Source organism: Siniperca chuatsi, linkage group LG11 (genome assembly GCF_020085105.1).
Source record: "Siniperca chuatsi isolate FFG_IHB_CAS linkage group LG11, ASM2008510v1, whole genome shotgun sequence".
Taxonomy (NCBI): Eukaryota; Metazoa; Chordata; class Actinopteri; order Centrarchiformes; family Sinipercidae; genus Siniperca; species Siniperca chuatsi.
In genome coordinates this window covers 27450474-27464827 of record NC_058052.1, presented here as the reverse complement: position 1 = coordinate 27464827, position 14354 = coordinate 27450474, and the positions used below count along the sequence as shown (strand labels likewise).

General features: G+C 39.8%; 1 protein-coding gene across 1 annotated transcript; it reads left to right on the top strand.

The window, feature by feature from the left end:
• The first annotated feature begins 744 nt into the window (after nt 1-744).
• On the top strand, nt 745-11962 carry LOC122884341 (ankyrin repeat domain-containing protein 1-like). Its single transcript, XM_044214141.1, has 9 exons — nt 745-948; nt 2066-2248; nt 4265-4393; nt 4899-5006; nt 5338-5436; nt 5576-5674; nt 6048-6146; nt 6614-6712; nt 9680-11962. The coding sequence occupies exons 1-9, from the start codon at nt 922-924 to the stop codon at nt 9770-9772; spliced, it is 936 nt and encodes a 311-aa protein (XP_044070076.1). The 5' UTR covers nt 745-921; the 3' UTR covers nt 9773-11962.
• The last annotated feature ends 2392 nt before the right edge of the window (nt 11963-14354 follow it).

Here is a 14354-nt window from a genome sequence, read left to right as displayed (position 1 = left end):
TGAAAAAGAACATTAAACATTTACATTTTAGCTTTACAAATTGTGTGTCTCTCCTCTGGGTTTTCATGTTCTAGCCTAAGCCAGCAAGGTGTGCCTTTTTATTTTCTTCAGTGTCAAATATTCTGTTTTCCATGAATGAAGAACTTTCTACTCACAAACCTGTATTTTGTGGTCATTTCCAGTAAGTTCATATGTCACTGATGTTAAATTGCACCTTGTCAGAGGACAAAGATGCAGTTTTCAGCTGTCTATGTGATATTACTTGGTTGCATCATCATCAATGGCATCTTTCTCACATGGACAAAAGGAGTAAACATTCTACTATTTTAAACCACTCAGCACGCACTTGTTCTAATTACAGGGTCAGCGTCTTCAGATGAAGATGGTAAGGTATAAAAAATGTGAACATAACCAAAAGTAATGATGGCTCAAACTTTAAACTAAGAAACAGAAAGTCCTTAAATGTCTGCATTTCTTTGACATTTCATCCTTTTAAATTGTCTCACAGCGAAAACAAATGTGACCCTCCAGCTTCTCTAACAGGATTTAAGTGAACACCATCAGAGTGTGAGGCAGAGTGACACCTCTTACCTCACTTCCATCTTTGCATGGTGACACAGAGCAGCCCAAACTGGGCAGAAGTGATGGTGGGAGGTGCTGGGTATGGAGCTGGGGGGTGATGTTGGTACCACTGTGCATGCCAAATGAGCACATGAGGACAGTTATGTGATCTGAGTTGAGTGACAGGACCTCTCTTTTTTTCTACAGAGGTTTGACGGGGCTATAAAAGAGTCAAAGGCTGCCGCTGCAGGCAGAAGAGACAGACAGAGAGACACTGACCATCACAGCAGAGACCAGTGGACTTAACTCTACCTCCAGTGACCCAGAGTGCTATTAAACTACTTCATACCAAGGAGAAGAATGGGACTGCACAGTGTTGAGGAACTGGTAAGATCTGCTGATGTGTGTAAATGTAAATGAAAGCAATTATGAGAGGCACTAAGAGGCAGAAAGAGTACCAAAAAAACGTAGTAGGATTTCTACTACTCTACTATTTCTTCTAGAAAATGTGCAGTTCTTAAAATAAGGGGAAACCCACCTGGAAAACTCATGGAATGGAAATGTTCTTCATGTAAACATGACAAGCTAAGTAATTGATTTATTAGGGAAAATGAAATAGAAAATGTATTTTTCGTGTTCACTAAGAAATTATTTTTTCATACAAAAAGATCATTTCTCTCTGGTTTCAAAACAATTCTCAAAATTTGTTGAACGAAGAAATCTTTTTTAAGAAAAGGGGCTCTTCACTTACTAAAATTAGAAAATAAAGTAGGTAGTGACGCTCGGCCAGAAACTGGTGATGCTTAGAATAAGCTGACTGTGGAGAATGTTTTGGACAGAATTTGTAACACTTTATGCATTTCCATGTAAATCATCTATCAGTTCCCATGCCATCTGTGATTTGTCTTAGCTTAAGGTGAAAGTAATTAAACATGAAGGTAATTAAAGACCAAACTGATTACTAAGGATCGTTACCCAGTAATGCTGCTACTGCACATTTCACCTTAATACTTTTTTCGTAATACATTACTTGAGGGGTTCTCTTCCTTAGGGTTTAAAAGTTAGGTAGAATGATTCCTAGACTATAAGCAGTTTGAATGATTACATGAGTGATTCAATAACAAAGGAACAGTTGTAACTCATTAAAGAGTTGAAGTGTGTGTTAATGTGTTGAAGCTGCCGTGTGCTTCCATTCCTCTGTTAGCAGCAGGACGTGGCTCTAAAGCGGCTGAACGCTGTTTAACTGAGCTGAGATAAAGACATTAGTGTGGGAATCTGTTACCTGTTTCTCAAAATATAAAGAAGCTGACTAAACTTACAAACCATTTTTAAAGCTTAAGACCTTTGTATGAAAACACAGAGAAGGAGCTCAGCTCTGTGTGTGCTCCAAAGAGCCACAGTCAGTATAACACATTTTAGATCAGGTTCTCTTTATTTTTCCTGTGTACCTGTGTAATGGTTCAGGCTTAGAGCGTACAACACCTCCATCTCTTCTCTCCTTCAGGTGTCCGGGAAGAAGTCAGAGGGCAAAGAGGCAGACGACTTCCAAGGGGGCGTGTACGAGGCGGCTGTCAATCAAGAGAAGCAGGATGACCGCCGGTCCCACAGGGCGCTGGTGGGTGGAGGTCTGTCAGAGGAGAGCGACAGTGGCAGCGAACAGGAGGAAGTCAGCGTGGCAGCTCTCAATGTAAGAGCACATAGATAACAACAACAACAGTGCCAGTGAGAGGTAGTAGTTATCGGGGTACATATAGAAGTTATTATTTCACTACTGATTTGAATGTAAATACATTGATTTAAGTAATTGTGATATCAGGGCCCTTGTAGGTGTAATAGTAATCATTAGCAGCTGTAGCAGTAATAATATTAGAAGCAGTAACAGTAAAGTAGTATTGGTACTAACAGTGGGAACAGTAGGAATAGTAGTTTGCAGTGGTGGAAGAAGTATTCAGAAAACATAAAATGAAAATACTCAAGTAAAGTGCCTCAAAATGAGCACAGTGCGAGTGTAAATGTACTGTGTTACATTTTAACACTGGTATTAGTCAGTTACATTCTTTATAGCGTCATGCACATTCAAATGCCCAGCCAACATGGACTTATAAGACACCAAGAATACAGTTGAAGTTGTAAAACATTTGTCAGACAAGAACATAAACATAACAGATAGTGACATTACATTGCAAACAAAGAATTGTGTCTGCTCTCCTAGGCTCTACAGGAAAACCGCCACAAAAGGTTTCTTAATAATCATCCAATCCGAAGAAATTGAGGCCATTTTACTAAAAAGCGTAGCCCTTAAATGATCATATAATGAGCAATAAAACATGAAACAGACTTCATCTTCAGTCCCACCTAAATCACACAACAAACAAAGTCTTTTCCCTTCAGGAAGACCATTAAACCTGCCTGTAGCTGCTGGTGTTGTGCCCGAGAGGTCTTTGACTTTTGGATAGATTCTGCTTCACATCAGGCTCTACACTGTAGTGGTTGTAGTAGTAATAGTGAAAGTGGTATTAAAAGTATTCGTAATCATAACAGTGGTAGTAATAGTGAGAGATGTAGTTGTGATTTTTTTAATTGGATTTTTTATTATTATTGTGTCATGCATAAGTAATACTATGCCCAGCCTAAACAGGCTTCCAAGTGTTTAGAAAAAGGGACCAGAAACCAGAGTAGCAACAAAAACATGAATAACAACACAACAACAGTTGTGCTTATAATAGTAGAAGGGTCATCGAACATTAGGCCTTAGTGGTAGTAGTGATAATGGATAGTAATACATCACTAGCAGTAATAGCAATAGCTGCAGTAGTAGTAGTAGTAGTAGTAGTATTGTCAGAAGCAGTAGTGATGGTGTTGTTAGTAGTATTGATGCAAGTAGTAAGAAAGTAGAAGTACAGTACAGTAGTATACTACTACACATAGTATTAGATGTAAAACTCACTCATCACTTCTCTGTATGAACATGTGTTCACAGAGCTCAGACTGTAGTTTAATGTTTGTTTTAATTACCAGCTTTTGCCTTAAAATGGTGCAGCAGCAGTAAATACAGGTGCAGAATTAACTAAAGCTGCAGTTCATATGAGACTGATACAGTTCATACTATTTGAATCCAGTATACGATCTTACACTAGGCCAAGGTTGACGTTAGTCTTTGAGTCTGTAGTTACCTCCTGAGTTTGTCTCTTGGTCAGTGCTGCCACCTGAGGGCATTCAGGAGTATAACACATCTTTCTTGACAGTAAACTAGTCAGGAGTGAACTAGACATTAGTTGCTGCATTGAAAGTTTATTGGGAATGAAAAAGTCTAAACACATCAATCTAATTTTCAGTATGTCCCTTTAAATATCCATATTATTTATTTCTCAAATCTAATCTTGTTTTTATACTTACCATATTTTTGTTAAGGGTAACACATCAGTGTAAATGCCTCATTTAACAAGTGAAGGTACACATTAGTATTTTTTTAATTCAAATTTCAATTGGAAAATTACTTATGTGTACCATAACTTGTTATATTTAAGCACATTTAGCACACTGCTAAACGCTTGTTTACCTTTTAAAGCAGGACTTTCAGTGGTCTGTGCCAATTCACTTATTATTCACTGATTATTATTCAGTGAATAAATGGAAGAATAGAAACTGCTTTTGTTGTTGTTGTTGTGTGCTGAAGCGCTCTGTCTTGTCGCTGCCCTGTCAGATGGATAAAAGCGGCAGGCTGAAGTTGGAGACAGTGGACGACCTGTTCAACATCCTGCAGCTGAGGAACAGGAGGAGGGAGAGGAAGGCTCCCGTCCACAAGAAACAACAGCCAGAGCCTGAGACTGTGGTAGGATAATATTCTTAATTTCTCTCTTTCAATGATCGATCTCTTAGTTTCCCAACTCTGCAAACAAACATTTAACTTTGCTTTTCATGAGAGAAACATGTATTGTTATTATCTTGTTTGGGATGTATTTCCTGAATAAATTCAACCCCAGGGGCTTTATACCACACATGAGACGGTCTTATATTGTAACTCTGAGGATGCCATCAGATGTTTGAAGGGGAAAAAAGCTCAGCTGAGCCTACATGTGGCCACCTCTGTTGCAGAAAGTTGCTGGGAACTGGCCAGACCATAAATGTAAGCGCTGCATGTCCGGGGTAAAAATATTCTTTTGGAACTTGCAGTTTTTGAAGCTTTACGAAAAACCAGCAGAGAGCTGAGATGGAACCGCCGTAGCCAACTCTCTGTGTCTGTTGGTCAAATGAATGATCACTGAGGTTTAAACTGACCCATGTACACTGTTCCTTTACCTACAGTTTATATGTAACTTTTTGCATTGACCTTCCAGCCAGAGACTGTGGATGAGCAGCTGTTTCTGACAGCAGCCATGGAGAACAAACTTCCTGTGGTGGAGAAGTACCTGACTGATGGAGGAAACCCCAATGTAGCCGACCACGTGAGTGTCACACAGCAATGTCTGCCTCTGTGGGTAGAAACATGGCAATTTGTCAAAATGTCATTAAAACATGCTCACGGACATGCAAAAGAAATGTTAACGTCTAACAAACTATCATACTTTCATGAAAAAATTCTTGAAGAGCCGAGGCTAATAACAATAATAATAATAGTACAATAATTAGGTGCATGAAGCTCTTTTCAGAGTATTAATTAATCATTAAATAAACTTTGTTTTGCTATCTCATCATTGATTTGCTTTTAATTCAACTGTTTCAGTAAAGAAACTGCTGTTGATCTTTTAAAAAGGACACTTTTAAAATCCTATCCAGTTCCAGAGAACAGCTCTGCACAAAGCCTCGTTCAAAGGACACGTGGAGGTCATGAAAAGACTCCTGGAGGCCGGAGCTGCCATCGACAAAAAAGACAAGGTTTTCTTTCCTCTCTTTCTATTGTGTCTCTCATTTACTATATACACATACTGTAAACAAACACACACCAACACGGTGTCAGTCTCATAGTTCAGTGTGTGTGTGTGTGTGTGTGTGTGTGTGTGTGTGTGTGTTTCAGCTGGAGGCCACAGCGGTCCACTGGGCCTGCAGAGGAGGCAACCTGCCGGCCCTGCAGCTCCTCCTCGACCAGGGAGCCAAGTTCACCTACAGAGACAAGGTTGGTACACACACTGGATTTGGAAGAGGGGTCACTACAGGTCATCTCTTCTGTCAGAGAAAAAGACACAAAGCTGCATAGAGTTCTTATTCCCTCATGTATAACTTACGGCCAAACAATATGTGCAGGTTTTGAAAATTCCTCACTTTGGCACCATCTGCTGGTGGTATTAAAAAAGACACTAGTGTCAACAGCAATGCACAACCACAAGAAACAGCCATGCCCAACACAACACCCAAGTCTTTGATGATTTATGAATATATCTACAGTAGTAGGCAGAAAATATACAGATTGGGCCTTTAATGTTTTAGCGACATTTTTGTTTGTTTTTCTTGCATTAATCAATAAAAGTGAAATCCTCTCCTCTCCTCAGTTGCACAGCACTCCTCTCCATGTTGCTGTGAGGACAGGACACTGTGAGTGTGCTGAGCATCTCATTCACTGTGGAGCAGACGTCAACGCCAAAGACAGAGTAAGGACTCAGATGGAAAACGTAGAGATCACCTGTCTTCTTACATCAAATCACCTGCAGCAGCAGATAAAGCTAATTCAACTACACAAACTACTGCAGGGGAGCTGGTGCTACAGACCTACTATATTTACTCATGTTAAATGATAAAAGAACCAACTGTAAATATTTGGACAATTTGTGGACACAAAATAATTTGTAATGTAATAATCAGTAATTTGTGGTTTCTGTTTAGTGCCAAGTTACTGTAGCAGAACTGAGTTGTGGCTTGTCAGTGTTAGCTGCAGCCTAGCAGCAGTGTTTTAGAATATAGGTGCCAACAAACAGGGAATTCTTTCTGAATTCAGAGGCCAAATTATTACAACAAGCTGATCTTCTTTACCTACAAGTCAATACCTCAATACAATATTCTCATTCAGACTGAGAAACAATTACCCATGCTGAATATCTGTTTTCCTCCCCGACTGAAGGACGGAGACACACCCATGCACGATGCTGTGAGGATAAACAGATTCAAGATGATCAAGCTGTTGATGATGTACGGGGCCAGTCTCAACACTAAGAACTGTGTAAGTACAGAACAACAGCTCAGCACTAATCTTCTGAAAATGTATGGAAATAATCAGATATAATATATTTTCACATTTTGGTATCAAAGGCAACATATTCAGAGACACCAATAAGTAACTCTATGGGGACACTCAGTGTTCGCATCAGTGCAAACTAAGTCCATTAGCCTTTTGAACTCTAATGGACAGTTTTCAATTAAATTGCTGTTGATACTCAATGGTCCCAGAGGATGAATCCTGATGGTTTTGATGACCCCCTGAATTTTTAGATATCCCCAGGTCGCATCTTCCACAAGTTCATGAGAACTCTGAAAATCTAATCTGTATCGCCAAAAATCATGCTGCCCACCACTGGGTGCAAAAGAAGAGTTACAACTCTAAAAGGCAACACACCCTGGTGTGAGTTGGTGTTTTCTATGTAAGCCTGCACACCTGCAGCGCCTTGACACATGTTACTGCAGGCTGCAGTGGTGGAAGAAGTATTCAAATGATTTACTTAAGTAAAAGTAGCAATACCATTTTATAAAAAAGAATTAATTATAAAATTCTAAATTTTACTTCTTAGGCAAGGCTAATTTATTTGAATACTACTTTTCAACAACAAGACAATTCAAAGTGCTTCACATAAGACATACAGGCATTAAGACAACATATAAAGAAACACAAGGCAATATAAAACGACACACATTAATAGGATTTAAAAGGATTAAAACAGTAGAGTGAAATGGAAGATTACAATAAACTAAAATAGAAAAATATAAAATATAAAAATTATAGTGCAGTGAAGATATGAATAAATAGTCCTTCTATAATATTTAAGTGGCCTGCAGATGTTTAAGAATGCAGCCCGACATGAGGAATTCAACTGAAGAGCAACACATTTAAAAAAAGAAATGTTTCCATGAGACATCGGCTTGCACTGGACAGAATTATTAAACAAAATGGCAGCTCGACCTCCTCTCTTATGCAATCTAGCGTTGCTTATAAAACTGAAGGTTGGAGGGGTTGACGCAATAAGAACTGCTGCACTGTTGTCTTGGTCTAACCAAGTTCCATTTAAGCGTAACTGATGTGAAATTTAATCAATCTGCAGATTTAGTTGAGTACATTTTGTTCACTCTACTTGTTACGCCCGGCCTAGGGGATAACCTGGGCGCAACACACAAAAAAAATGACTCCCCTCTTTCCCCACTTCCAAGGATGTCCAGTGCCACAAAGATGCAGTCTGAAAGAGGTTGATTTATTCATTGCTCAATGTAATATAAGCGTCAGAGAGAGCATGACCAACACAACAAACAAAACAGCCTACATTACACCCTAAACTTACCTCCCAAAACAAAAGAACAAAGAAAAATACAGGTAACTTACCTACCTGCTAAAACATAAACAGAAGAAAAGAGAGATCAAACAAAAAGGCTTCTCCCCCTATATTTACCGGGACTGCTCTTTAAACGATAGTTAAATTGTATACAAAACAGCATGTTAGCACTAGTATAATAGGCGATCACGGCACGGCAAGGCAAGGCAGGGCAGACCAAAGGCACGGCACGGCACAGCACAGCACAGCACAGCACAGCACAGCACAGCACAGCAGACAGAGCATGGCAAGGCAAGGCAAGGCACACCAGCAGGCACAGCAGAGCACGGCACAGCACAGGCACAGCAGAGCAAAGCACAGCACAGCACAGCACAGCACAGCAGAGCACAGCACAGCACAGCACAGCAGACAGAGCACGGCAAGGCAGGGCAGAACAAAGGCACGGCACGGCACAGCACAGCACAGCACAGCAGACAGAGCATGGCAAGGCAAGCCAAGGCAGGGCAGACCAAAGGCACGGCACGGCACAGCACAGCACAGCAGAGCACGGCACGGCAGAGCAGAGCAGGCAGGCAACAGCCAGCTGTTGGAAGCCAGGAAAGAGGAGGAGCGAAACCAGCATCGGCTGATGCCATTTTAAAGTAGGCGGCATCAGTCTCCAGTCCAATCCGCAGCCACCCCCTGCAACTTAACACACTGGGAAAGACACACAGCAGGGTGAACAGTACCACCCTCAGGCAGGGAGGGAGAACAGCACAGAAATACACAGTCATACTCAAATACAAATACAAATTATGACTCAGGGTCATAACACTACTACTTATCAAAACAGAAATAGGAACATGAAACCCAGAAGAGGCGCCTGCTTCTGGCATCAGTAGGGGGCCACTGTACGAGGTGATAGATGCCCAATAGGGGAAAGAAGAGGTATATTGAGGGTAGTAGAAGTGAGGCAGGGACCCTGCCTGTCCTTGGCTTCTTCTCTCCTGTCTGCACTGATGCCAGGCAGATTTCCTTGGTGTTGATTTGAATGCTGGTGACTCGAGATGCGGCAGTGCAGCTTAGTGTCATCCATTAACATCACATCCAGTTCCTTGATCTCTGATCTCAGCTTGTTAGAAATGTCCCTAAGAGGGCAGGTGGGGGGAAGGCTGATGAGGCAAACGTTTGGTGACGTTGCTGGCCTTATCGGCCTCGTCAGCCCTAGCAGGAGAGAGCTGTTCTCTCTTTTTGTCATCTTTGTTATCAGCAAGGTTGGTGTTACAGAATGTGCTTGGTTGGGATGGAGGCAGACGACGTGGCAGTACTTTGAGTAGGAAAAAGTACGAAAAAGTAGCAAAAATCTGCTGTTTCTTCTCTGCTGTATATAAATGTTGTAGTTGCTTGAGGTAGAACTAATTCTAACTACTTCATATACTGTTGGGTAGTTTAATCTATAACAATGCAGCTTTTATAAATTGAGTTTTGTACATAAAATCTTAATCAGAAAAGTAACAAGTAACTACGTATATCTGTCAACACATGTAGTGGAGTGAAAAGTATAATATTTCTGCCTGAAATATTGGTAGATTGACGTGTGTAAATCGAAAGAATAAAAGCTTCAGTTTTTCCAGTTTTGACACGCAGTCTTGTTTATTTCTCCTGCGCAGGATGGAAAAACTCCAATGGAGACGCTGTATTCGTGGCAGAACGGAGCCAAGAGCCTCCTGTGTAACTTCAGCCAGGAGAAGCCCAACCAGTAGAACCCAACACATTCCAGCAAAAGCAGAAATTCAATATGAGATGCAGCCACAGGACCCGTCGGTTCATCAGGAAAAGAAGCGATAGAGAAGTGAAATATCTTGGATTTTTCTAGCCCATTCTAGTCATTTCCATACTTTCATGAAGTCTTTCTTAATGACTGTTCATCCAGGGAGGCTTTCATCCCCTCAGGATGGAACCGTTATTAAATCTAAAGTTCTACAGCTCAGGTGGAGTGTTTGGATGCTGGAAGATATCTTAACCAAGAGAGTATTAGTCATTACGTTACCTTACTCCTCCTGGCAGTGTTGTGCATGAACGCGCTGAAAAAGTGAACATGCTCGTGTTTTTGGTGAACAGTGAACTGAACGTAACCGGTTGCAACTAATGAACGCGCTCACGCACTGTGTTGTACGGCACCCGGCATGCCGGTGTTTTGGGTCACAGATTTTTGAAACCACACATCGAGCTAAAGCATCGGACCAGTCTTGGGAAATATCTGTGAGTGAATGATGATCACAAGAAATCATTAAAGGGTAAGACCACGAGCCAACAGCCGCTATGTTCCTCCACCCAAGTCAAACTCAGCATTTTGAAAAGGAAAAAAACGGATGAAATTAAGGTGAACTAGTTCATTTTAATCTGTGTAAACTGAACTATGAACTTGTATAACACTGCCTCCTGGTTCAGGGATTTGAACTGGCAACCTTCCCGGCTTTTATCGGAAGACTGATGGCAGGATTACATTTTCTAATGTGTCATGTTAATTATACATCTTGTGTACAGTCACATGGGAGAAGGAGCAGGAGCCTTTGATCAACAATGTGAAATCTTATCAGGATGTTGTTAATAATGTGTTCATTAGGACTGATAGATTCATTGATCGCCATGTATTGCTGGACAATGTCTCGGCTGATAACATGAAGATGTTTTTTTTCCCTTTTTCTTAATTTTTACTTTAAGCTGAGTTGAAGTCAGCGATACTGCATCGAGAAGATGGCGTATTTATTGATTACTGTTTGATTGATTTATTTCAATACCATACACTCAATAACTGAGTGACAGTCTAGAGTTATAATAACTAAGTGACAGTCTAGAGTTATAATAACTGAGTGACAGTCTAGAGTTATACTGTAGTTGGTTTAATAATTTTTTTACTGTCAGATTTTAACCAATTATATAAACTTAGAATTTACTGATTTTAATTGACTAATTAATGGAAACAACTGGGAGATACTGCTTTAGGTTTTCCAGATGTACATCATGTGGTTCACACTTTCCTCGCAGTCCCATTGGCTCAACAGTCTGTCGATCAGTCAAGTTATTTATTTGTATACATATTCTCCAGCTCAGTGTGAAAAGTTAGAAGGGAGGAAGTAGGCCTCCTCTTGCTGGTAGATGATGTGTGTTGTTGTACTTAAACATTCAGATGAGTTTAACCAAGTTCTTTGGTCTTGTGCATTTTAAGATTGAGAGATGAGAGATGAGACAGGATGAATTAAGTTTTTGGATCAGAAAGAAAAATTTCTCCACTTACACTTCTTCTATTGATGTTGGTGATCTGCAGATTTACACTTCTACTATGTGCAAATACCTAGCCTGCAAAATGGACAACTACGTTAGACCTTGTCTCCTGCAGCGCCATGCATTTAAGTCGCATAATAAAATGTCTTTTACTAAATTTTTCAAATCCGTACTGCATTAATGTATACAGGGAAACTTACAGATGAGCAAGTCTTCTTGATATTCACACTTTTCCACATCAAGTCCCATCTCATTTATTTTGGCTCGTCTTGCTCTCGGTTGCAATACAACTTTTTCCTTTAAATTCAGAACATCATTTATCATTTTGAAAACTTGCTTCAGTTCATTATTTCCGCTGCCAAAAACAAGTCCAAAACCCTGCAACCCTGTGCATCTAATTTTCCTCAAACCCCAAGCATTGCTTAGGTATTTGTTAGTAGGTTTAGTCTAGACAACCTTTAGACCAAGTTCATCTTCATCAAGAGTGGGAGACAGAAGAAGCTGAAAAGTCACTGTTGGTTCAGAGGATGTTTGACATTGTGTTTGTGTGGATAAAACATGTCTTGCTATATGAATGGTAATCAGATTTATTTAGATTAGTCAAGATGTATGTACATTTTACCTTGTATTTATGGATTAATTGAATAAAACAGATTTTGAATTTTGAATCTGAAGCTGTGTTCTCACTGTGATCTGCAATAGTGATGGGAATTACGGCTCTTTGAAGGGAGTCGGATCTTATGCCTCGGTTCCTTTCCCAACTCTATAGAGACACATTACAGTATATTTCAGTTTAGAGAAAGATTGTGGTCTTGGTTTAATACAAAAAACATCTGCAGTGCACAAGACACCAAGTACTAGTCAGGACGCAAACCCTGGACTCCAGGATCAAGGCCCTGTGCTTTGTACATCCATCCCATCTCCCCCCCCCTGCTTAAGAGGAGTACGCTCAGGTAATCTAAACAACAGTTTTTGTTTCTCTTTGTTGGTTTGTGTTTTTAATTTTGGCTATATGTAGAAAAAAAATGACAAATGAATGAATGTTGTTGTTACTTTACTTTTGTGAGCAAGAAAGTTGGGATTAAGATAAGTAACCAGTAAGACAGGAAACATGATTGCTCCCTGACTTTTCAACAAAGCACAAAAAGATCACATCAGCAATGGCATGATCTCCTACTGAAGTTAAACATTTCCATTTAGTTCACTTGAGACAGCAAGTCTTCTTTAGAGCCCACCTCACTGTTACCACCGTGACCACATCTGGTGGTCTGGCTCAAATTCAGATTGAAATCAAATCTCAGTCAGATGTAAATGACATCTGCACAGTGGGCCTATAGATGTATTAAGAGAACTGAACACTGTGAACCAAGATGGTGCCCCATTCATTCCAATGAAAGTTGCTCACAGGGCGTCACACCAAAAGACTTCCTCTTGACTTCCCACACACATGAATAGCATATAATAATTTACTGATACGGCACTTCCAGACTTTTCAAATTTTATTAGACCTCATGGATCAGATTCTGATAATACAGTAATTTTGGGGTGTTTTTTTTTGTTTTTTTGAGCCAGTGTGCATCATGTGATCCAGCAATACCAACTGTGGCCACTATGCCAAAATCACCTGGCAGCCAGTGTTGTTCCTGTGGACTTGGTTTGGCCCATGGATGTATTAAGAAAGCTGGATACTGCGCCTCCATTCAGCCTTGTTGCCAATTCGCCTCAGTGGCCGCTCACTATGCTGTAACAGAAAAAAACATTTTCCCCATTGACCATCATTATAAAAGAGACATCAGTCAGACTTTTGACACCTCCAACTGCAATCAAGGGCCATTATCACTGTTTGTATTATGAATCTGCCTAGATTCATACCTTTGTAACCATACCTTTGCACACACATTAAATAATCTATATTTGTTACCTGTTACAAGCACATTTTGCAGATTACTAGACCTTGGTTACCTAGTGAAATCGTTATTTTAAATTGCTCCTTCACAAAAAGGAGACAAAACTTCCTTTTCCTTTTGCAAAGATTTGAAAAACTTGAAAGAGAAACTGAAAACAGGTGGAAGGGACTGCGGGAGAGTATAAATAATTAAAAATAAAGGGGCATGATGGGGAAAAAGGCAGTAGGAAAAGTAGAAGAGTAGAATGAGAAAGGATTAAGAGAATGTGAAACCTTAGCTTCACACAACTTATTTTTTCTTGCTGTTATTTTTATTTAGGCATCTCAGAGAGAAATCCAGTGGGTGATCTGTGCTTCTGTGATTGTGGGGGGCTTGATGGGTACATCACTCACCAACCTGAAAAATAGTATCATAATGACGGTGTTCCTTCACTGCCAACTTTTGTTCTCCTACCTGGCTTCTGTGCTCTTCCTCAAAGGCTTGCTTTCTAAGGAGTGGGGTGTGTTTATAAGGTGAAAGCCCAGCACTCACCACATCCACTGGTGGCACCAAATGATAGAATGAGCAGAAGGAAAAGTATGATAAAAAAAAAAAATCTCAAGATACCTTAGAGCCAATGATTAGCACTACATATTAAATGTTCTGCCTGCAGTTATCATGTTAATAATAAAATAACACAAAATCATTCATACTGTTGATATGCTTCTTCTTTACATATGACAGTTGTGGAATTGTTCTCATATTTATATATACATAACCTTAAATGACATTGGACCATTTAGCATGGCGTGGTGGATTTTTATGTTATGGTAATTGACAAATTTTTGCTTCCTGAAATTTTAAATGGCAGTGTACTGAAGAAAAATGAGAAAGTATGGATAGGGACCAAGGGGTGAGGTGTTGGGATTTTAGTTACTAATTAATACTTTTTTGTTATAATAATTGATACATTATTATATTATATATTTCTATTTCAGCCTCATACCTCATTTCACCTTGTTCTGCTTTGATCAAGTGGTAGACCTGGTACACAAAACACATTTGCAGACTTTGTTTTGCATGTATAAATACCAAGTATGATTGTTATGTTACCTTGTGTAAAATGTGAAATGTCACATTCTTTACATGTAACATTTCACCAGATCAAAATTAC

Excerpts from the sequence above, each read along its gene's own strand:
- LOC122884341 (XM_044214141.1), top strand. The coding sequence starts at position 922 with ATGGGACTGCACAGTGTTGAGGAACTG. Across the intron at positions 4,394-4,898 it reads AGCCAGAGCCTGAGACTGTG|CCAGAGACTGTGGATGAGCA; the intron begins GTAGGATAATAT and ends TTGACCTTCCAG. Across the intron at positions 6,713-9,679 it reads GTCTCAACACTAAGAACTGT|GATGGAAAAACTCCAATGGA; the intron begins GTAAGTACAGAA and ends TCTCCTGCGCAG.